Raw genomic sequence first — 25,508 nt, 5'->3', positions numbered from 1 at the left:
CTTGATTTAAGAAGCGGAGTTTCCCCACAATAACGGCACGTACAGAGAAACACACTACCCAATTCTGGTTTGCCGGGCTTCCCGGTGACGCGTGCGCAGTGCAGCGGCGGCGCCCCCTACCGGCGGCGCGCTGAAGGCCGCGGTCTCCAAAGGGCGCCTAGTGCGCCTGCGCGCCAGTGAGTGGGAGGCGGCCTACTCCCTTGGTTTCGCTGTTCGCTGCGCGGGCACGGCAATGGCGCAGCAGGGCAAACTACTCAAGGAGCAGAAGTACGACCGGCAGCTGAGGTGAGCCAGGGTTTCCGAGGGATCGAGCTGGCGGGTTTGCGGGGCCCAAGTGCCTAGGCGGCGTGGGCGGGCCTCCCTCAGGCCTGACGCGGCGGCCGGCGGTGCGGGGCGTGGGGAGCCGGCGCTCCGGGCTCGGTCACTGGCCAGCGTGCTGGGCGAAGGCCGGGGCGCCCCTTCCCGCAGGGCCGCGAACTTGGGCTGCACGGTCGCGGCCGGCCCCCTTGTTCACGGAACAAGGGGATCGGGGGACACTCCATCCCGGCCGCAGTGTTGTTCTACGCCAGCGCTGTCCAATAGAAATGCATAATGCTATTTTCGGGTGGGCAATCTGTGTTTGTAATTATAATTTTTACAGTAGCTACGCACCTTTAAAATAAGTTCAAAGAAGCCGGACGTGGTGGCGGCTGCTGGTTGATAATCCCAGCGCTTGAGAAGCAGAGGCAGGTGGATCGGAAATTGGGAGCCAGCTTGGGCTGCGTACGAAAGAATCTGGGCATGGGGAGAGTAAAAAGAGATAGGGAACCAATTTTGCTACTACTGCCCCCTCCCCACCCCTTTATTTTTGAGAAACGGCCTTAAGCAGCCTAGGCGGCCTTGAACTCAATCATCTATTTCTCAAGTGCTGAGATTACAGATGTTCTCTGCCAGGCCAGGCTCAAAAGTAAGTTTTTGCCCTTCCTCCTTTGTTTCCGTCTTTCACCCTTGAGTGTCCTGGAACTTGCCATGTAGGCCTGACTAGACTCTAACTTGCAGCAATTTTCCTGCTTCTTTATCCCAACAGCTGAGATTACCTGTGTGGACCGCCATATCCATTTTATTAGGTGCTGATGAGGATGGAACTCTGGGCATCGTGCATGGTTGGCAAGCTGCCAAACTGAGCCTCACCCCCCCCAACCCTGAAATCAATTTTTATAATGTTTATTTAACATCCAAAATATGTCCAAAATATTACCATTTCAACATGTAATCATTGTAAAAAGTTAATTTTTGTTGTTGTTCACACTGTCTTAAAAATCAGGTATTTCACACCTAATGAATGTCTTAATTCATGCTAACTGCATTTCTGGGACTCAGTTGCCATTTGTAAATACCTTAACGATCAGGGCTTGTCTACACCATCAGGTGGATCCTTCAACTACTTCTCCATCCTTGTTTTTTATTTTTTTCCCTCTCCATTCCTTTTTATTATGTTCTGTGTGTTGACTCCGTAGAAGTTGTGAATGTGCTTGCCACCACCTCTGCTCTCAGGAGCTCCCACGATACTCTGTGTCCCTAAAGGGGGGAATTCCCCTTTGTCCTGACAGCACCTTGTTAGTACTGTGTCAGGGATTTAGACACTTAGCTCTGAGACTGTCCTTGAAGGCAGTCGATCTTTGATACAGACAGGGAAACCAAGACTCGTAAATTAGGTAACTGGTCCAGACTTGTGCATGTTTCAACTTGGGGCCGTCCAGCTTTTTCGTACTCAACCTTTCTCCCAAGCGGTAACACAACTGTAACTACTGTGAGTTCTTACACACTCTTGTGTGTAGTGTAGGTAGAACCATAGGCAACAAAACTGAGAAGATACGTAAGGTTACTAGACACTGGGAGAGGATTTTTACTGAGTCCATTCCTTAAAGTACTAAATTTTATCCTTCCTAACAAGAACTGCTTATGGCTTTAGAAAGGTCAGAAGGAAACAGACGAAGTTGGACGAGCTGGTAGCAGCCATTGATCAAGGCCTGGCTTTCAGGCCAGCAAGAAAACGGATGCACCAATACTCTAAGACTCATTCTCCAACTGTTTTACCGTTTATTACAGATAAGACCGTGTGTCACCTTTCCGTAGAAAAGAAAAAGTCTGTTTCTGGTCTGTGTGGCTTTTCCAGGCTATGCCTCCATTTGACAGCCGTTCAGTGACCAGTTCTCTTAGGCAGAGCCCTTTGCCAGCAGCTCTGGGACCTTTAAAGTGAAGAGATCGATGTCCAGTAAACGAAAACGCAAATGGAGCAGTTGGTTGGGCTAGGCTTTATTTTGGTGACAGGGAAGGAATGTCAGAGTCTTTTCTTAGTCCTCCAGCATCTAATCGTACTTGCTGACAGTGGCGTTTTCAAATAATTTGGATTTCCTGTTCTGAAGAGAAAATAGTAGATTGTTGGTTGGTTGGGGTTTCTTTGGGGTGTGTATTTTTTGTGTTGAGGAGTGGGGAAGTAAAGGTGACCAGCTTGGCCCCCAAACCATGGCATGTGTGTAATCATGAACTTGTTAATGATATAGCAGTATCAATCAAGTTATAACTTATATTTCTCATTCTTATTATACCTCTGTGTTTGTTAATGTATGCATCTCTTAATCATGCTATTAGAATATTCGTTGGTTGTAGCACAAGTAATAAAAACCCAGAGACAGATATTGGGGTTCAAGCTGAAGATCAGAAAAGCAAAGCAGCCAATCCACTAGAGAGTTCTTAACCTCTACCAAGGCTCAGACAAAGGGGTGATCCTGCCCTCAGCATGACTGCAGACTACAATGGTCTCCACCAAACCCCAGACTGCAGTGAGCCTTTGTCTCCTCCTGCCTTATACCTCTCTCTGCCCAGCCATATCATTCCTGTCTCCACCTCCCTAGTGCTGGGTTTAACGGCGTGTGACTCCCGAGCACCATGGTGTGAGTTCTATTTCTCCTTTTAGACAGATTCAATCTTTTGTAGCCCAGGGTGGCCTTGAGTGCAGGGATTAAAGTTGTGTGCCACCAGTCTCTGGCCTCTCATGGCTTAACTCTGCACTCTGATCTTCAGGCAAGCTTTATTTATTAGAACACAAATAAAATATCACTACAGTTTGCTATTATATTTTTATAGATTTTGATTTTATATATTTTTCAATTAAATATTATATAATTTTTTTCCTTCCTTCACTTTCTCCTATGTACCCCCTTGCTCCTTCTTGAGATCATGGCCTCTTTTTCTCTGTTACACACACACACACACACACACACACACACACACACACACACACACCCCTTGCTCCTTCTTGAGATCATGGCCTCTTTTTCTCTGTTACACACACACACACACACACACACACACACACACACACACCCCCCTTGCTCCTTCTTGAGATCATGGCCTCTTTTTCTCTGTTACACACACACACACCCTTGCTCCTTCTTGAGATCATGGCCTCTTTTTCTCTGTTACACACACACACACACACACACACACACACACACCCTTGCTCCTTCTTGAGATCATGGCCTCTTTTTCTCTGTTACACACACACACACAGTCCTAAATATTTAAATACAACCTGCTCAGTCCATTTAGTGTTAACTATATGTATATGATCTCAAGGCTGGCTGTTGGGAGCTGTGAACCCCCAGATCCTGAATTTCTGGTAAACAACTTATAATGCTTGCAGCTGCCCTGAGCACGAGACCCTCAGGAGTTCCTGATGGCAGGGAAATGATTTCTGGTGCGTTTGACTGGGGCGTGGCTGCCCCGGACATAATAAAGTGGGCATTTCTGTTTCAAAGATGACTCGTGTCTCTCTGTCTGTGTATCTTTGTGTGTTTCAATCTCCAGCCCCTTGCCCAGTTCATGAATGTTATGTTGGCGCATAAAGTGCAGAGGTGTGGTGTGCCGCAGCTGGCCACTTGATATTCGCTAACCAGTGGGGAGGGGGGGGCTCATCTGTGAGAAAAACTGATGTTCTGCATTCCTTAGTTGCCTGTAGTTCTCTATCTGTGGGTGGGATCTCTTGAGATTTCCCCCTTCCATGTTAGCATGTATGTTAGTGTTTTAGTTCTTCAGGCCTTATTTGGGCAGCCACATTGTTGTGGTATCAAAGATGTACTTTCCCTGTCATTTCTAGGAGACATAGTCTCACAGTCGATTTCTTGGCCCTCTGACTTTTACATTTTCTCTGCCTCTTCTCCCTTCATGATGTTCTCTGAGCCTTAGGTACAGAAGTTGTGTCGTAGATATATCAATTAAATCTGAGCACCCCATGATCACTTCTTTGCTTTTTGACCGGTTGTGGTTCTCGGTAATGATTTCTAAGAGAAGTTTCTATGATGAGTGGTCAGAACTACACTTATCTGTGGGTGTAAGAGTAAATATTTAGAATGCAGGTAGAAGTTATGCTAGTTAGTAAAGTGGTGGCAACCGGTTCTTCTCTAGCATCCATGACCTCTCTGGCCCTGGGTCATTGGTTAAGTTTCCAGTAACAGGTATGATTTCTCTCCTGCTGAGTAGGCCTTAAGTCCAGTGGGAGAGCTGTTGGTCACCACCATGATAGGAGTGCCACTATTGAACCCTCATGGCCGTCATGCCATGGTGGTCGGCACCTTTGTGAGTCATAGGCATTACAGCTGCTTTTCTCCCTCACCAGTTTGTATACCATGAAAGCTGGTCTTGTGTCTGAAGTGCATGGTGTCTTACCTTTAACATCTGGAAGGCAATCAAGGGCAGCATTAATATTGTCTATTATATTTTAAAGCACTTCTGCAGAATCCAGTGCAAGGTTTTTCCAGATGATAATAAGTAAGTTTCTTGATAAAGCTTTTGCTTATTCTTGTAGATGTCGCAGGGGAATTGTCCTATATCAAGATCTTAAATGTACTGACTCCACATCACTTAAAGAAATGAAATTGAGAACAGATTAGGTTTTAGGTGCAAGATGTCTGCCTGCCTTCCTTTTTTTTCTTTCTTCTCTCTCTTTTTTCTTTATCTCTCTCTCTCTTTTTTTCTCTCTCTTTTTCTCCCCTCCCCCCTTTCTCTCTCTGGTAGAGCTTCACTGTGTTGTTCAGGTTGACCATGAACTTGCTTCGAGGGATTCTTCTGCTTTGCTTCCTGAATAGCTGAGACAAAGGTGCATGCTGCTTCACTTGGCTAAGACCTTTCTTTAATGTTGATGAGTGTATCTCTAGGCTTTCTGGGCTATACATTATCTGCTTTCAAAGGAGGAGAACAAAGACTAGAAAGACAAAGCTTAATAGTACTGGTTATATCGTGCAAAGGATGATTTATCAAAGTTTTCAGTTACATTGTCAGATAACCCCACAATATTATCAGTTCATATCTCACATTTGCTGTGATATGTTATATGTTATTTTTATGAAAGAATACTTTAAATATCATTATTCAAATAAGAAAGTCATATTTTGGAGAATCCTTCAATATTCAATCTGTTTTTGTTTTATAGGTTGTGGGGTGATCATGGACAGGAAGCTTTGGAATCTGCTCATGTTTGCCTAATAAATGCAACAGCTACAGGAACTGAAATTCTTAAAAACTTGGTACTGCCAGGTAATGTAATATTGGTGATTGCATTCTGGGTAACTTCTTTAAGGTCTGTATAAAGAGTTACATATTCTTGGCTGACAGGATGGCTTCGTGGATGGGTACTTGTTGTCACACTTGGCTTTGATCCCTGGAACCCATATGGCGAAAGGACAGAACCAACTCCCATGGGTTGGCCTCTGACCTCCACACGTGTGCAGTGGCACATGCATACTGACATTTAAATTGGTAAGGGTAAAGCCAAAACAAAATAAACCAAACCAAAACATATTTTAACTGTCTTCTGTGTCCCCAGGTATTGGATCATTTACAATTATTGATGGAAACCAGGTCAGCGGAGAAGATGTTGGAAACAAGTATGTCCTGTTCTTTTAAATAGGAACCTGTTAGAGAAAGCAGTGCACGCAGAGTGAGGCCTGAGTACTAATTTACCCTCGTGGCCCTATGTTTAGGTTATGGTAAAGAAGAGTGACTAAAGATGAAGTGCTGGGACAGTGCTGGGAAGTTGGCCATTAGCAAACGGGACTCACAGTGACTGTCTTTACTGCTGTTAGTACAAGGCAGTAGTCATTTTTCTCATAAGTCTGTAGTGTTGGTGCAGAGTAATGGTCATACTTAGGACATCAGATATAATAAGCAAGAGTGATAGCTGGCCATGATGGCACATGCATTTAATCCCAGCACTCAGGAGGCAGAGAATAATGGAAGTTGTATTATTGTTGCTTCTCTAGCTGATTATGTAGAATGTGCTGAGTATAAGGTTTCGCCCTTCCTTTCTTTCTTCCTTCCTTCCTTCCTTCCTTCCTTCCTTCCTTCCTTCCTTCCCCCTTCCTTTCTTTCTTTTCTTTTCTCTCTCTCTCTCTCTCTCTCTCTTTTTTTTTTTTTTTTTTTTTTTGAGTATAGCTTTTAGCTGTCCTGGAACTCACTCTATAGACCAGGCTGGCCTCAGACTCATAGAGATCCACCTGCCTCTGCCTCCTGATTGCTGGGATTAAAGATGTGCACCACCACCACCCAGACATCTTTTTCTTACATAACTATGTGCCTTTGCCATGAAATTGTGCCCTGACTCTCATGAGCAGCCTGTGTTTGGGCCTTTGGGATGTGACTGGCATATATGTGGGAGGAAGCCTGAGTGAATCTTTTGTGATTTCTTGCAAAAGCCAGCAGTTCCCCACAGTGTTTTCCAGGTGTCTGTGAGCACTGTTTATAGGAGATGTTAACAGCTCTAAGTGGGACTGTGGAGTTAATGGCCAAAAGAGTTTGGGGAATGGTTCACGGGAGGTTAAAACTTACTATAAAACTCTATTATCAGGTATATTTTGACTTTCCAGGAAGGTATATCATCATATGGTGATTCTTCTTCTGCAATCTTGGAACTCTTTTTCTCTCAGAGCATCTTGTGAAATGTGTGCCTTAGAGAACACTGATTTACTAACCCGTCTGCTTTTCTTCCTCCACGGAGACTGTTATAGTCTTTATGAGAATAGAGTTTGTGGGCTGGGGGCATAGCTTAGTGGTAAAGGACAGTAACACACACAACGATTCATCTTTTGAAATCAATACACACACTATTATAAATGGTAAACAACTTTTCTTTTATATCCATATAAATCTTGACTTTTTTTTTCTATCCCCTTTAGTTTTTTCCTTCAAAAAAGCAGTATTGGCAAGGTAAGCAGTCACGGCTACAAAGCAGGGTTGTGTGTGAGCATCTAATAACGCCACTCTGTCTTGGCTGCTAGAAAAGCTCTGACTTTAAAAGACCTTATTTTCTGAGTGAAAGTTGGCTTAGCTCATTTTCTAATCTGGTAAATATCTTTTGGTAGTTGAAGAATTTAGAATGCCCCTGTGATTTTACACTGTCCTTTATTAAAGTCTTAAATAATGTTAATGTTTAGTGGATTGTGAGGCTTGGACAGTCTGTGGGGCCACTGGCAGGGAGATGAGCTTGAACTGGTATCAAGAAGCATATTCTTTTTGGAGGGATATCTTGCTCAGCCCTGGATATGGGGGGAGAGTCTTGGTCTTGCTTGCCTGGAAGTGTCAGACTTTGTTAACCCGCCATAGGGAGCCTTACCCTTTCTGAGGAGTGGATGGGAGGTGAAATTGGGGGGGAAGGTGGAGAAAGTGAGAGGAGAGGAAGGAGTGGGAGAACGGGGAGAGCTATGTAAAATGAGAAAAGATTATATTTTAAAAAAAATCTTAATTAAAAAAGAAATTAGTCAGTGGTGTTATCTAGAAAATTTTTATTTTTGTATTTCAAATGAAAACCTTAGACATCTATGTTCATATTCATAAATAAGTTGCACTTATTTAGTGATTGGCCACTCTTTGATGGGATTATAGATGTGGGTGGTTGGAGTGGGTCTGAACTTGATCCAGTATAATCCTGCCTGCCACCTATTTTTTGTCACTTACCTGTTCAGAAAAGTGAGATCAAATACTGTGTTTATTTAAGAACTCTGGGGGTGGTAATCTAGTTCAGCCCTGAGTGACATTCTACTTGAGCCTCAGTTGAGTACTGAGGAGCAGAATTGTCACGTCTATGCATGGAATTTGGAAATTTTCAGTGAGTTTTTCTTAATCTGTAAGATTTGGGATCAACTTGAGGCTAAGTACTTTCTAATTCAAGTAAAATGCTTTGTTTTTCAAAGAACCGAGCTCAAGCTGCCATGGAATTCTTACAAGAACTAAATAGCGATGTCTCTGGAAGTTTTGTGGAAGAGGTATAATACATATATTTGTTATTTCTGTGCTTTATAATAATAAAAATTGTTATTTTTAAAAATAATTCAAAGACCCAGAACATAGAATTTTGAATCATTGTGTCATTTGTATTTAGTTGGAATTTGTCAACTCATTTATTTTTAAAATAGCTGTTTCTGCCATGTTTAATATGTGAAATTGTTGAATTTTTCCTCCCCTTGTCTTATTTAGAGTCCAGAAAACCTTCTAGACAATGATCCTTCATTTTTCTGTAGGTTTACTATTGTGGTTGCAACTCAGCTTCTTGAAAGGTAAATTTTAGGTGTTAATATCTCTCTTAGTCTTATTTGATTTGCATAGTTTTCCCTATGTATGTTCGTCTGTTTTTACATTTAGTCTGATTTCAAAAATTCTTATAGTAATGTTTAATTTGGTGCTCTTGTAAGCTTTGAAAGGATAGGAAAGAAAAAATGAGATATTTGGATATATTTAGAGTATTTTAAGTGAACATTAGATATTGCTAAGTGATGAAAAACTAGTTAGAAGCCAGGTGTGATGCTACATACCTGTAATTGCAGTACTCAGATTTTAAGTTTGAGGCCAGCCTGGCCTACACAGTAAATTTCAGGTTAACTTGAGCTACATAGTGAGATTGGTGTTTCAGAAATCTCAAAACCCAGAAAACTAAAAACAAACTAGTTATTATTGATTACAGGAAGATTTTAGTATATACATGGGTTTTATAAATGTGTTTCACTACTACTAGAAATGTTTAGATAGAGCTAGGCATGGTGGTGCACGCCTTTAATCCCAGCACTCAGGAAGCAGAGACAGGTGGGTCTCTGTGAGTTTGAGGCCAGCCTGGTCTACAGAGCTAGTTCCAGGACAGCCAGGACTGTTACATAGAGAAACCCTGTCTGAAAAAAATAAAAAAAAGTTTAGTGCTTTCACCGGCATTCTTCCTAATAAAACAGACTACGGTCTCACATCCCTCTGGTCCAGCACTTTTGAGGTTGCAGCCAAGTGAAATTGTTTGCTTTGCACTCTGCCCTTGCCTGCTTCTGTTAGAGAGTTCCCTGTCTGGCATATGCTCACTTGCTTATGTTCTTACTTTGCCTTCCTTTACAGTACATTACTGCGTTTAGCAGATGTCCTCTGGAATTCCCAGATCCCTCTTTTGATCTGTAGGACATATGGACTAGTTGGTTATATGAGGATTATTATAAAAGAACATACAGGTAAAATTGTTAAGCATGTGGGACTTGCTATTGGTTGCTTGAGCTGTAATTTTAGAAAGTCAGTTTGAAATTATGAAACAAGTTTATGGCAGTGCATCTCTGGTGCATGTTCAAAGCGGCAATTGGATTTAGTAGGGTTTTTTTTTTTTTGACTTATTAAAATGTGTGTGGATGTCCTGCCTATATCTATGGCTATGTAGCAAGTGTATGCCTAATGCCTGCATTGTCCAGAAGAGAGCCTCATGTCATCAAGAACCAAAGTTACAGATGGTTGTGAGCCTCTATGTTGGTCCTGGTAATTGAACCTGGGACCTCTGGAAGAGTAGCCACTGCTCTTAGTCACTGAGCATCTGTCTAGACTGATTCAATAGGTTTTTGTTTGCTTTTCCCTTACATAGCATTATAGGTGGATGTAGATCAGAAACATAATGTACTACTTCATCTTGTTAAGAGGCTTGACAGCTATGTAAGTGCCTGGTTTCTTCTGCTCCCCAGCTCATAGTTGGGCACTTACGGCTACCTAACAAGAGTGTGTGGGTCACTTTGACACAGGCAGTACACTAGTGGTTCTCAACCTTCCTAATGCTGTAATTCTTTAACACACTTGCTCATGTTGTGGTGACTCCCAACTATAATATTATTTTTGTTGACACTTCATAACTACTTTTGCGACTGTTATGAGTTGTAATGGCAAGTGGCAGAATTATAATCTGGTTACAAACACTCATTAAAAGTGTACATTGATTTGTATTTGGAGAGCAGTGTCCAAAGTCAGATCAGGAAGTGAGAAGTAACTGATGTTGTGGTAAAAGGAGCAAACATCCAGGATATCCTCAAGTTTCTAGGGAAGAGGGCTACATAGGTAGTGATGCTTTCTGCTGAAGATGATGGAGAAGGGAGGATAGATTGCCAGGAGTTGCCTGTGCAAAGCTTTCTCAGTTATAGTAACAAATTCTGTTCTAAAGGAATCGTACTTTCATTAAAACTTATAGTCAGCCAGATGTAGTAATACATGCCTATAATCCTAGCACGAAGGAGACTGAGCTGGGAAAAACTAGAGTTCAAGGCAAGGTTGGGTTTGCTGTAAAAGAAAACAGACCCATACAACTCATGATTTGTGTGTTTACTATACATAAGTTGTAATTCAGTAACACAGTGAAAAAAACTCTGTAGGCACTGTGACCATCAGGATTATAGAATTCCAACCAGTCATGGTGGTGCACATCTTTAGTTCCAGCACCTAGGAGGCAGCTCTCTGTGAACTTGAGATCAGCCTGTTCTGTATACTCAGTTCCAGGCTAATCAAGGTTAAAGTGAGACTCTGTTTCAAAAAAAAAAAAAAAAAAAAAAAAATTTAAAGGTTTCCCGTCAGGTGTTGGTGGCTCATGCCTGTAATAACAGCAACTAGGATGATAAGGCAGGAGGATTGCTATTGAGTTCAAGGCTAGCCTGGGCTATAGAGTAAGCCCCCCTCCCAATTTCCAGCCCCAATCACACAATGTGTGTGTATGTGTCTTAAGTTCCTATAATGTAGTATATTACTAAAGAATTAAATATATCTTTTGGTATTGTTTGACAGTAATAGAATCTCATCCAGATAATGCATTGGAGGATCTACGACTAGACAAGCCATTTCCTGAACTGAGGGAACATTTTCAGTCCTATGATTTGGAGCATATGGATAAAAAGGTTGGTGGTTTACGTGTGTGTGTGTGTGTGTGTGTGTGTGTGTAAGAGAGTGAGAGAGCGAGACCTTAAGTTTAGAGTTAAACTTTCTTCCTTTTTTTTGGGGGGGGCTCTTTTGAATCAGATTCTCAAGGAATAACCCTGGTTGGCCTAGAACATGCTGTATAGATCAGTCTGACCCTAATTTGTGATAGTCCTCCTGTCTCTGCCTCCTCCAGAGTGCTGAATTAAGAGTATGTACCACTGTGCCTGACTTCATATTTTTTTAACCTAAGATTTTTTTGTGGGTAAACACACACACACACACACAAAATGTGAAAAAATATCATAGTGGCATTTCATTTGTATTTTAATAAATAAGGCTTGCCTAAATATCAGAGAGTAAAATAGCCCCTCTGGTCAGCCTTCCAGACCAGACAGTGGTAACACACACCTTTAGTCCCAGTAGCCTTACCAGTTTGCCATAGAAACCAGGCAGTGCATGCCTTTAATCCCAGCCCTAGAGAGGAATATAAAATGGGAGGAGACAGCTCAGAGACTCAGGCTCATTCTGAGATTCCTGGAGGTAGGATCGCCATTTTTGGACTGAGGTCAAGGTAAGAGGCAGTGACTGACTGCTTTGCTTTTCTAACCTTTAGATTGAACCCCAATTTCTGCCTCTGAGTTTTTATTAATCGTGCTTCAAAGTAACTTCCATATTTCTGTCACCAGATCACACAGTAATATTTTATTTTGTTTTTTTTCAATAAATTTATTTTCCCTAAAGTTAAAAAAAAACAAAAGAAGAAGAAGAACAACAACAACAGTAGACCAGACTAGCACCTAACTCACAGATATCCGCCTGTCTCTGCCTCCCAAGTACTGAGAAAAAAGGCGTGTTCCACCACACCTGCCAAAACAACTTTTAAAAAGAAAAGTAGATAAACTGAAGTTTGCTGTATAGTTACTACCTAAGTCAAGAAATTGGACATTAACTTATCCTAGAAGTTCTCCCCATGGCCTTGTACTTTAAAAAATAGTTTGAATATGACAGATACAGTGGTGCACATCTGTGACCCTAGCACTCAAGAGGATGAGACAAGGTAACTGAAAGTGGAAGCCAACCTTTCTTCTAGAACAGAACACACATATATGAATAGTTTAAATTTCAATGGTATGTTTGTTGAAAATGTCTCAAAACTTAATTTCTAGAGTTTGAAAATTACCATGCCAACTATATTTCATTACAGAAATAATCATATTTGTGACAGATTCTATAATGAGGGTTAAAGTAGATTCTGCCTTTAATATCAACCTCAGCCTCAGCCTTTCTTTGACTCTGTGTGTGTGTTTACAGAAAGTTGTGCATATACCTGTGGCGGCCAGAGATAACCTCAGGTTCTCTCAGTTGCTTTCTGCTTTGTTTTTTGAGGCAGTGTTTTGACACTGAGCCTGGAGCTAGCCATTTATTTAGGTTGGTTGGCCAGTGAGAGTGCCAGGGTCTGCCTGCCTTGACTTCCATCCACTGAGGTTTCAGCTTATAGCCATGTCTGGCCAGCATTTTACTCACTAAGCTACTCAATAGCCACTCAGAAATCATTTCTAAAATCATTTCTACAACCAGTTCATTTGTCTCTGTTTATTACTTCATATGTATTGGAAGAAAATAAGATGGTATAAGTGAAAAATTAACATTAACTAATACTGATATTTTCTTCAATTTGTGTCTCATTTTTAGGACCACAGCCATACTCCATGGATTGTGATCATAGCTAAATATTTAGCACAGTGGTATAGTGAAGTACGTCTTTTTTTTTTTTTTTTAAATTATATGTGACTGTATTTTCAAGCTCTTTTGAGGGTGTGGGAGGTTAAGTTTTCCTGTTGAGGGTGGATTGCAAGTGAGAGATTTTAAGTTTGAATCCAGCTATCACTCTTTCAATACTGATTGTTTTTCTTTTCTTTGGTTTTTCAAGATAGGGTTTCTCTGTAGATTTTTGTAGTTCTAGTCCTGGAACTAGCTCTTGTAGACCAGTCTGGCCTCGAACTCACAGAGATCCGCCTACCTCTGCCTCTGCCTCCCGAGTGCTGGGATTAAAGATGTGCACCATCACTGCCCAGTAATCTTTTAATTAACATTAGAATTTCAGTAAATTTCATTCTGACACTATTGTGAGAAATGAATGGAAAGAAATGGCCTACAGTTACTCTTTCCAAATTGAGAGCTTCAGATGTCACTGGTATATATTATATGTATATATATATTAATATATATGTGTGTACATATGACATGTATACATATAATATATATGACACTTTTTATGAAATCTTACTGTGGAGAATGAGGAAAACTTTAGATACTAAATTTCCATATTATGAGTTTTGATAACTAGATCTTTCAAATTTTTAACCAATTTAGACAAATGGACGAATTCCTAAAAGCTATAAAGAAAAAGAGGACTTCAGAGATTTGATTAGACAAGGTAATTTTCTGCATTATAACTAAGTGTTATATAAATTTTGAAAAAAATAATTGTTTGAAGCCAATATTTATTGGATTTCTCTTGTCAGATGATGTCATCATGAGTTTTTAATTTTACTTTTCCCTTGGGAATAAATTTTTTTTTCAATATTATAAGAACAAATGATAGCGATATCTCTTGTTAAGGCTCAGCATTCTGATCCTTTGTTTAGAGCCTCACAAGGTTTTCCGTGTTGGGAAGACAGTGGAAATCATTATTTGTTTACATTTCTTACTTTAATAGGGATTTTAAAGAGTGAGAATGGAGCTCCAGAAGATGAAGAGAATTTTGAAGAAGCTATTAAAAATGTGAACACAGCACTAAATATAACTCAGGTATTAAAAAAATTACTGAAGTCATAACTAATGTCTGATATGAGAGTTGATATAACAATTTACCATAATATTGCCTAAATGTATAGTAAGTTAGAAGTAAGTACCTATGACTTAGCTTGATTAATTTTTAATGCTTTTTTAAAAGACGAGGTCTTCCTACCTCAGGCTACCTCAGATTTGCTGTATAAACCAGGCTAGTCTTGAACTTGTGATACTTCTGCCTCTGCCTCTCAAGTATTGAGGTTTCAGGTATGTGCCATGTTTAGTCCAAAACTTGAGTTTTCTTTTAATACCATTTTGAGCCCTGCATGGTGGTGAATGCCTGTAAGTCCACTACTTGGAAAGGGGGCAGGAAGATCAGTAGTCATCCTTGGCTGCACAGCAAGTTCAGAACCAGCTGGGCTACATGAAACTGTGTCTCAGAAAAGTTTAAAAAATGTTTTCTGTTATCTTCATTAAAATGATGTTAGTGCTTCAGCATATAGTGCCATTAAAACAAATTATTTTTGTTCTTTTTCATTTAGAGAAATATTTAAATTATTTTAAGTATATAATTTATGAATAGTTGAGAACTTGGAGGTAAGAATTATAAATGATATTTTGCTAGTCAAAAGAAGTGCTACTCAGCTGGGCAGTGGTGGCTCACGCCTTTAATCCCAGCACTCAGGAGGCAGAGGCAGACGGATCTCTGTGAGTTCAGTTCCAGAACAGCTGGGTTTTCACAGAGAAACCCTGTCTTCAACTCTCCCCCACAAAAGTGTTACACAAAAGCTTAAATTTTGTAACCCTGCATTTTCTTTTGACAGCAGTTATTTAGAGTGGAGGTGTTATGAATGACTTGTACACTTCAAAAAATTATAGCGTGGGTATGGTGGCTTATACCTGTAATCTTGGAACTTTGGAAGTTGAGGCAGTTTGGTCAGTTTTGTTTTTAATTTGGAGAGCTATGGAATAAGATACCTGGAAGATTTTTAGAAAATTTTTTACAATTTATAGCCAGAGTACTGCCTTTGATATTAGAAAAGCACTGAATTCGCTGTAGACATTTTGAAGATGGTGAAACAGTATTGCTATATACGCCTTGTAAGTCCGTCTAGCTGAGGAACATCTTCTATCTTAGTTGGAGAAAATGTTGAAAATGTGTATATATATACACATACACACACACACACACACACACACACACACATACACACATATATCAAATTGTACATGTTAGATCTGTGCAGTTTACTGAAAAAAAAAACAGTTTTAAAAACTGAAGAACTGATTATTCTAAAGCCAGGCATGGTGGCATATGCCTGTAATCCTAGCACTGGGGAGATGGAGGAAACAGATCAAGACCACATTGGTTGCATAGTGAGTTTAGTTCCAGCCTGGGCCACAAGAGACCTTGTTTCAAAAATTAAACAACAACAAAAAAATGATTCTAGGAGTTGGGGATCAGTAAACCAAATAATCAGATATTAAAGTATAAACAAAATTAGAATATGAGAAGGCAAAAGGGAGTCTGGGTTTGGGAGGCAGTATTAGATAGAGTGCCAGAAAAGACCTCATGAAGTGGCATCCAGAGGTCTGCTGGAAGAGCTTTTTCAAGCAGAGGACACATAGAAAGGTCCTGAGATGAGATGAAGTTTCACATTTGCTACAGGATTAGTAGGAAAGTCAGTGTGGTTGAAGAAGAAAGAAAATGGTAGGAAGGATTTGGGTTTGAAGAGGTATAAAGGGCTGTATCATAATAGAAGCTTGCAGACCATTGAAAGATTTGGAGTAGGAAGTAGAAAAATCTGATGCTGCGACAGGATCTCACTGTATGTATCCCTGGCTAGCCTTGAACTCAGTAGTAGACCAGGTTGACCCTACCTCTGCCTACTTGTGCAAGATTAAAGGTGTGTGCCACCACACTGGGCCATCCAAAGGACTATTTTGACTCTTGTGAGTAGACTAGAGGGTGTGGGGTTGGAAACCGAGAGACCAGTCAAGTCGTTGTCACTAAGCACTCTCTACAATAGTAGAATCAAAGCCTATGGTTTGGAAAGTTTTTATTAGGGTGGTGACCTTGCTAACAATAAAATTGGATAATTACTTATTTATTTGTCAGAATAGTTGTCTCTTTCAACAGCCTTGAATTAGGGTACATGGATTTTGGAATTTTCATAAGCGGGAAACCATGAGCAACCTAAAATCTAGCTGTGTAGTAATACCCATAATCTTTGCTGTCTTCAATATAATGATATAAATGACTTGCTCCATGTGTGGTGCAGAATAGGCTTGTCTGGAATGCTGGCAGTGGACAGGAGAGGGTTTTCTTCCATTCTCTTTCCCCATGAGATTGCCGTCAGATTCTGATTCTAAATAAAACTAAACACGTCAGAAGTTGATATTTTATTGCACTTCGAAACTGCAAAGATCCTATTTGAAGAAATAGCACTGAAAGTAAAGGTGGACAGAATTCTTAATGTAAATAAATGTTTCATGTTCCTTTGTTAGGTCCCAAGCAGTATTGAAGATATATTTAATGATGATCGCTGCATAAATATCACCAAACAGGTAACAAGAAGTAAAGATACTACTGACTTATACTCCAGCTCAAAATAAACACCCCTCACTTGTAGTTTTTTTATTTCCTTTTAGACCCCATCTTTTTGGATATTAGCCCGTGCCTTAAAGGAATTTGTAGCCAAAGAGGGCCAAGGAAATTTACCTGTTCGAGGCACAATACCGGATATGATTGCAGATTCAAGCAAATACATAAAATTGCAGAATGTGTAAGTGACTGTTTTTGTTGTTGTTAGGTTTGTTTTTTGAGACAGGGCTTCTGTGTATACCCCTTACTGTTCTGGAATTAGTTTTGTAGACCAGGCAGAAATCCACCTGCCTCTGCCTTCTGAGTGCTGGGATTAAAGCGTGCTCCACTACACCCTGCTGTTTTTAAACTGTAACAGGCTACTTATATCTGCCCTGCTAGAGGGACTCGGGACCCTGGTTTCTGACAGAGGACCCAAGAAAATACTGAACTAACAGCTTCCCTTGTTGAAGTCAAGTCCAAGGAAAAAAATCACATACTTCAAACCTGCCTAATAATACAGATTATTATTATATTATATATTATTATTATATTATAATCTTTTCAAATGTTATATTTTTAAAATGTTTAGATATCTAAATTATATATATATGTATATACACACACATACACACACACATATACACATATATATATATTTTAAATGTTATCTCTTTGTAAAAATGATCAGTATTAAAGCTGAGTCTCTCTTCCAGGTAAGGCCATACTTCTCTTTTGGGTGAGCTTGAGACTATTGGGATTGAACCTAGGTCCTCATACTCTAAGAAAGAACTCTACTACTGAGCAATGTCCTTAAAGTAATACTAGTTTCTATCTTCAGTTATCTTTTTCTAAATTTTCAGTGTTTCAACACTTAGACTAGGAAAACATCCAAGATTTGCTAGACACTAAGATCTCTGTGTGGCAATATTGGCCCTGGAAGAATCCAAGCCAGTACCCTTGGAGTCATCAGATCCATACACCAGTTACCAAAAGGTTACATCCATGGAGACCCAACCTTATAAGTCTGTGTATGTCAGGGTAGGATACCTGGATAATAGGTATTTATTTATAGTCATTGATTCCTTAAGTTATGAAAGATTGAAGACCAAAGGAAAACAGTTAAAAATAAAGACTCATGGCTGGAGAGATGGCTTAGCAGTTAAGAGCTCTGGCTGCTCTTCCAGAGGTCCTGAGTTCAATTTCAGCAGCCACATGATGGCTCACAACCTTGTCTAGTGGGATCTGATGCCCTCTCTTGGCATAAAGGTGTACATGCAGATAGAGCCCTCATCCACTAGATAGAGAGGAGGGGGAGGGAGGGAGGCAGACAAACAAAATAAAGACTTCATGAATGGTACCATGGTGGGTTTAAGTTGGATGCTGTAGGGTATAATGAGAGTCTTGGTTTTAGAGGACTCTAAAAGTCTTACTGCCAGCTATTAAAAGACCCTTAACTAGCAAGAGGTGTTGCTGGTGGCATTTCTCTAGCATTTTCACATTTTGATGTTACTAAATCAGTATTTTTTAATTAAAAATAAATTTATGTTCACTTAAAAATGATTTAAGTGTTGCTAATTTTAGAACTTGCTTATTTTGGGTTGTTGTTCTTTTTTAGTTACCGTGAAAAAGCAAAGAAAGATGCTGCTGCTGTGGGTAATCACGTTGCCAAATTGCTTCAGTCTGTTGGCCAGGTAAGTTGCTGAGCATGTTGCCCCTTGACAGTGAGTACTTCTCCCTGTGGGCGTGGGATTCAGCCAGGGAGAGGCTAGAGATAGAAGGCATTACCCTGGCTTTTTGTTTCTTCAGCAGAAGTGCCTACTTGCCTGTGTTCTCTCAGTTCTTGGAGAAAGCTTTTCATTTCACAGCCATTGGCTTTGTACTGTGCCCGCTGTTATCTTTGTGTGTGTGTGTGTGTGTGTGCATTATTATAAATCTGCATTTATCTCTTTATAGGCACCAGAGTCCATTTCAGAAAAAGAATTAAAATTATTTTGTAAGTCCTTTTAATTTCCTTTGTTTGCTTGATAAAAATATGTCACCGAGAATGTTCTCCAGAATTTTAAATGATCGGCATTCTCAAATTGGGGTGTGTGTATCCTTAGGTAAATTTTATTTTATTATCTTGTAATAAAAAGGAAATTTTAAGACTGAACTATAGGTACTCATTTGATCTGTGATAAGTGACTGTAATGAAATTAAGAATTTGCCGTATAGTTTGTGACTGGCTTCTGGGTTTTCTCCTAATTGTCAGGGTAGGAACATTTTCTTTGCGTCAGGTGTAGGTTGGGGAGGTGACGCTGTAGGTTAAGTGCTGGCCATGCAAACATGAGGAGCTGAGTTCAGTCTATCTGAAATGGTGAGCTCTACATTTATACAAAAAAATTGGAGAACAAAAAAAGAAAAGAAAAACTAATACAGTGGAGATTGGTAGAAGATACTCAGAATCAATCTCTATCAACCACATGTATACATAGGGCTAAGCACATGCATGCATACACCACACACACAAGTAAAAGCTTCAAAAAGTTAGTTGCAGGGCTGGAGAGATGGCTCAGTGGTTAAGAGCATTGCCTGTTCTTCCAAAGGTCCTGAGTTCAATTCCCAGCAACCACATGGTGTCTCACAACCATCTGTAATGAGGTCTGGTGCCCTCTTCTTTAGGCATACACACAAACAGAATATTGTATACATAATAAGTAAATAAATATTTTTTTTTAAAAGTTAGTTGCAGGACTAGAGAGATGGCTTATCAATTAAGCAGAGGAAGCCCCAAGGAACATACACGTGGACACATAAAATTATGTCTTAAGCTTTTCCTACACACAAAACTGAGAATAAAACCAAGGCAGGAATTAGTTCATACCATTGATAGCCAACATTTAACATAACCTACTGTACTGTGGCCACTCAATACAATTTTTAATGAATAAATTCTTAAAATTTTTATTATTTTTAAATTCTGTGTATGCCTGTGTATGGCTATGTGCACCTGCAGAGATTAGTGGTGTAAAGTTCCCTTGAAGCTGGAATTACATGTACTTGTGAGGTACCTGATGTGGATGCTGGGGACTGAACTCAGTTCCTCTCCATTAACAGCACGATATCGTAACTGTTGAACCATCAGTTTCTTGTTCAGCATGTTCGCCTGTCAGCCTCCCTGAAGTCTTTACTCTTTGCAGGCAGCAATTCTGCGTTCCTTCGAGTGGTGAGATGTCGCTCTTTAGCTGAAGAGTATGGTTTGGATACAGTCAACAAAGATGAAATTAGTAAGTACAACTAGATACTAGGTTAAAATTATTAGTAAAATGTGTATAATTACTGTTGAATAAATGGTGTTATAAAATATATAGTTTATATTCTATTTTATAGATTTACCTGAATGATTTTAACTTACATAACCTACTGTATTGTACATATGCTATACAAAAATACATAACACTGTATTTAGATTACTGAGTGCATTGTTTGTTATACATAGGAACTAACACCATCATGTTTCTGCTTTGATTCTTTTTGTTTTGTTTTGTTTTGTTTCTTTGAGACATGGTTTCTCTGAATAGCAGTTCTGGCTGTCCTGGAACTCCCTTTGTAAACAAAGCTGGCCTCGAACTCAGAGAGATCCACCTGTCTCTGCCTCCTGAGTTCTGGGATTAAAGACATGTGTCACCACCACTCGGCTGTGTTTCTGTTTTGATAGAGACTCCAGCTAGTATTCCATAAGACTCCTGGATTACTTGTTAACGTATTTTTTCTTATTTTTAATTTTATACTTTATTTTCATAAAATACTTAAAGTTTTTGCTAAGATTTTCTCGGATTCTGAAACTTAAGTATGAACTCAGTCCTTTGTTGTTTGTATGCTGTAAGTTGTCCAGTTGTACTATTTTTTTTTCTTTTTTTCTTTCAGTTTCTAGCATGGACAATCCAGACAGTGAGATAGTCTTATACCTAATGTTGCGGGCTGTTGATCGATTTCATAAACAGCATGGCAGATACCCAGGTAAGAATGGCAGTTGACTTACCAGATACAAAGAAAATAGCCAAATGGTGGTGACAGACACCTTTAATCTTAGCACTTGAGAGAGAGACAGGCAGATCTCTGAGTCTGAGGCCTATCTACAGAGCGAGTTCTAGGACAGCCAGGACTACACAGAGAAACCTTGTCTTGAGGGGGGAAAAACACACACACACAAAAAGCAAGAAAGAAAATCTTTTGGCTTCTTATTGTTGTTTTGTTTCATTTGGGGTTTTTTTGTTGTTATTGTTTTGAGACAGAATCTTACTTATCTCAGGCTGGTCTTGTACTTGTGGTCTTCCTTCATCAGACTCTTAAGTACTGGATTTATAGTCATGAACTATCACATTTGGTCAATAAAATCTTGAATAAGTAATTGGCTTGATGCTAGGTATGGTGCCCTCACCTTTAATCCCAGCACATGGGAGTTAGGCAGGTAGATCTTGGGAGTTTGAGGCCAGACTGATCTACATATGAGTTCCAGGACAGCCAGAGATACACACAGAAACCCTGTCTCAAAACTGAACAGAAAACCCCAAAACAAAATAAAACCTCATACTTGACCTGAATTTTAGTAGTCTGTGGGTATTTAGAGGAACTACTATTTGATTTTAAAGGCTAACTACTTATAGACCATCTGATTCAAAACTATTAGAGAAGAATATTGGTTGAATATGTATAGAAGGAAATTTTTTTTCTGCTAGTTGTCATAGTTGACTTGTTTTCCATAATAATAGTATTCTAAATTTTAAGTTACTAACATGTCTCCTGTCTTTTTTTTTTTTGTCTTTTTAAAGTGTGTGTGTGTGTGAGAGAGAGAGAGGGAGAGAAAGAGAGAGAGAGAGAGAGAGAGAGAGAGAGAGAGAGAGAGAGAGAGAGAGAGAGGAGGAAAGGGTTTCATTCTATAGCTCAGGTTGCCCTTGAACTCATTGTATAACCTACACTGGCTTCAGTCTTGTAGCAATCCTCCTGCCTTCATGTCCAAAGTGCTAGGATTACAGACATGAGCAATCACAATCAGCTCTTTTAGTTTGTAAAGCCTGACCTGGAACTTGCTGGCCTTGAACTCTTGATCTTGTTTTTCCTTCAGAAGACTACTATATTGTGTACCACCATTCCCAGCTCATAGTTTACTTGGTAACTCTTGCTGACTTTAACCTGAAGGAATAGAAAACCCGTAAGCAGTATATATCAGTGACTTCTGAACTTTGAACACTGTAAAGATACAGGGATTTCTTTGCTCAGTATTACAGCTAAGGCAGTAATTGAAAAACTTGTATAATCTTTTACTTTTTTTTTTCTAAAAGTTTACTTATGTATACTGTATTCTGCTTGCATGTATTCCTGTGTGCCAGAAGAGGGTACCAGATCTCATTATAGATGGTTGTAAGTCACCATGTGGTTACAGGGAACTAAACTCAAGACCTCTTTAAGAGCAGCCCGTGCTCTTAACCTGTCAGCCATCCCTCCTGCTCCTAAAAACTTGTATAATCTTAAAGATCCACAGTTCAGAGGCACCTCTGGCTACATAGCAAATCTGAGACCAGCGAGGATACATAAGACTCTGTTTCCAAAAAGAAATAAAAATTTAAAGGACATAAGTAAGGTATTTTCTCTTTAGTTCTTTGAGCAAATAATTATTGAGTATTATGTGTTACTCTTGTAGAACAATAATTACCAAAGACTTAAACAAAAACCACACCAGAATGCTGGGATTATGTGTGTGTCATCATGCCTGGTTTTAGGTGGTTTCAGGTTCAAACCCAAAGCTTTGTTCCTGCTGAGTCCACACTTGACCAGCTAAGCCGGACCTGACAGAGACTTACTGAACTTCAATTTGTGACAGATTTTAGTTATCTCTTAACTTAGAGATTTCAGATATTTTCACATGTTGGTTTCATGTTAGTACTTTATACTTTAGTTTCATATATTACTGTTTTTGATTAGATCACCTGAAACTGGATTAAGTAAAGAAGATAGCCATTAATTTGAATCACCCCCCCCCCCCCAGACAGGGTCTCTATGCAGCTCTGGCCATCCTGGCACTCACTGTGTAAACCAGGGCATTCACAAATTCATAGAGATCTGCCTGTTTCTGCCTCCTCGGTGCTGGGATTAAAGGTGTGTGTGACTACACCCAGCCCACACATTTATTTTAATGAAAAATATATGTATATATAATATATATATATACTTTTTTAGGAGTATCTAACTATCAAGTCGAAGAAGATATAGGGAAGTTGAAGTCCTGTCTTACTGGCTTCCTTCAGGAATATGGGTTATCTGTAATGGTGAAAGATGACTACGTCCATGAATTGTAAGTATTCTTTAGAGGATATAGAAGTAATAGTCTCCCTGTTTGTGGTTAGACTAATAAAAATTGAAACCTCCTCTTTTGCTTTAGTTGCCGATATGGAGCTGCTGAGCCACACACCATTGCTGCGTTCCTGGGAGGTGAGTTTTATAGATGAAATGACTTATTTGTTGTTATAGAATACAGTTATTTCTATTAACTCTTTGTTTTCTTGGCTGTTTTAATTAGTGAGGTCAGTGAAGCAGACTGTGTGGTTTAGGTTAATCATTAGCTCTCCAGACTGTTCTCCTACCCTCTGTTTTTCCTACAGCCATCCATATTAAACTCCTGAACAGTCATTAGTCCTTGGAAAGGATGCTTTTGATCACGAACCGCACTGAACTTTCTAATCACAAGTACACACTCAGACCTTCCTTCCTCTTCTTCCTGTTTTGTCTTCCTGCCCCAACAGTTCTCAGAAACAAAGACTAACTTGACTTAAAGGTCCTGTGTACTTCCTTTTCCCTGAGACATGAGGTCTTTGTACCTCAGAGTCCAGTTCAAAACTGCCATTTCTCTCATAAAAACTCCCTTTATCTGTTTGTTCTCACCATTTCTTCGAGTCAGTTAAGTTAGTTATTGTATGGGTACCTTATAAACATCCGAAATTTATTTCTTATAGTTTACAAAGATCAAAATGAGGATGCCAACATAGTTAGGATCTGTGAGAGCTCACTGCAAGAATCATCTATGGTGTTTTTCTTATATTGTGTCCTCCTCACATATTATATTTTTAAAGATGTCCAAAGAAACCTGCAGGATCTCTTTATAAGGGCATAAACCCACTTATGAGGGCTCCACCCTCATGGTCTAATCACTTTCCAGAAGCTCCACCTTCTAATTCTGTTGCATTGAGAGTTTTCAATATATTAATGACGGGGGGAGGGGAACACGAACAGTAAGTTTGTTCAGGGTCTCACTTGGCTGGCCTAAAACACATATTTAGCAGACTGGCTTTGAACTCACAGAGATCTACCTCTCTGCCTCCTGAGTGCTGGGATTAAAAGCATGCACCACCAGGCTCAGGCTGGCTTTTATTATTTAATTCTTAAAATTTATTATTTTTAAAGATTTACTTTTCTCCTTTTTCCCACAGGAGCTGCTGCTCAAGAAGTTATCAAAGTAATCACCAAGCAGTTTGTAATTTTTAATAATACTTACATTTATAGTGGCATGTCACAAACTTCTGCAACTTTCCAGTTGTAGAATAAGTACCATGTGTAATATGTTAATGATTGAAACTGTAATTGTCTTCATATTGTGCTTTAGTTTGTAAAAATCTGTTAAAGGAGAGCAGTAAATTGTTTCCTTAATAAACATTTTTCTCATTTGTAATACAGACTTGTTGTTTGGGGTGCTGGGGATAAAGCAGTCATTTTTCCACAGAATAAAAGCTATCTCTTTGTAAGTTAGTTCATTAATACTGGCTTGCTGTTTTTCACTTACATATCATAGACATATCTGTTTCATTAGAAAAAGTAAAAAAAAAATATCTTAATGAATTGACATGTGGATTTTAGCTGTTGACATTATTTTATTATTACCATCCCCCCCCCACACACACACACAGGGTTTCTCTGTATAATAGCCCTGGCTGTCCTGGAACTCGCTCTGTAGAAAGACCAGGCTGGTCTCAGACTCAGAGGTCTGCCTGTCTCTGCCTCCCGAGTGCTGGGATTAAAGGTGTGCGCCACTGCCTGGCAGCTTTGGACATTTTAAGATCATTATTTGTTAAAAGAAGCATTTCAGGATTTGTAGTTTTATCAGAAAACAAAATCATTTTTTATAGTCATTCATTATATATAACTAAAGATTTTACTCTATACCTACTTGTTGAAATTTCATAGGGTCATCCCATCCATAAATTTCATTTTAACGAACAAGCAAATTGGAATAATAGCATTTACCATCATGTTAGATGGGAAAGAAAATTCCTTAAGAGGAATAGCAGCAAACTAGAAATACAGAAATGGAAGAAGGGCTGTGTTTCTCACTTGTGTGTGGTTGGCTGAACGTGTTAATGCGACTCTCAGAAGCTTAAGGCCTGCAGTGTAATGGTCATCAGAGGCAATCTCCTGTGTGAGAACCTGTCGAAAGGGGAGGGGTTAATAGGGCTTTTATTTTCTTGGATACTAGTGTGTCGTTCTTGCTTGGCTGTCTGAAGTGACTCTCCCAGAGTATGGACGCCCTCTGTCAGTACTTCATCTCCATCTCCCTACACGGTCCTAATCGGATGGACTCTGTTAAGAAGGAAACATTACACATGGACCGCATTTCAGACTCGAGCTGTGGTTCTTGGGTCTACACAGTAAGAAGTTGGCCAGAACCAAACATTGAGGTTTGGGAATTCACCCAGTGACGCTGCTTTAGTGTGGTAAGGTGTCCGCCCATGGAGTAGCCAATGTAGTTGAGAAAAGCGTGGCGGGCAAGGTCAGAAGGGAGCAAAGGGTCGTTTCCTAGAAGGGAAGTCCCAAATACTAAGACAAGGTTAGATTATCCTCGAATTTCTCTAAAGCCCAGCACCACGCGCTGGCC

General features: G+C 39.7%; 1 protein-coding gene across 1 annotated transcript; it reads left to right on the top strand.

Annotated features, from left to right (window-relative positions):
• The first annotated feature begins 177 nt into the window (after positions 1–177).
• Positions 178–24,308, top strand: Nae1 (NEDD8 activating enzyme E1 subunit 1). The gene is made up of 20 exons (XM_075977061.1): positions 178–285; positions 5,471–5,574; positions 5,864–5,924; positions 7,212–7,242; positions 8,226–8,297; positions 8,509–8,588; positions 9,406–9,515; positions 11,095–11,204; positions 12,919–12,981; positions 13,600–13,663; positions 13,946–14,037; positions 16,528–16,587; positions 16,672–16,805; positions 18,222–18,297; positions 18,560–18,599; positions 19,786–19,872; positions 20,513–20,605; positions 22,823–22,937; positions 23,025–23,074; positions 24,070–24,308. The coding sequence occupies exons 1-20, from the start codon at positions 233–235 to the stop codon at positions 24,177–24,179; spliced, it is 1,605 nt and encodes a 534-aa protein (XP_075833176.1). The 5' UTR covers positions 178–232; the 3' UTR covers positions 24,180–24,308.
• Positions 24,309–25,508: the final 1,200 nt, after the last annotated feature.

Source organism: Microtus pennsylvanicus, chromosome 6 (assembly GCF_037038515.1).
Source record: "Microtus pennsylvanicus isolate mMicPen1 chromosome 6, mMicPen1.hap1, whole genome shotgun sequence".
NCBI classification, from domain to species: domain Eukaryota; kingdom Metazoa; phylum Chordata; class Mammalia; order Rodentia; family Cricetidae; genus Microtus; species Microtus pennsylvanicus.
The sequence above is the reverse complement of the archived record's forward strand: the minus strand, read 5'-3'. Positions and strand labels throughout refer to the sequence as shown.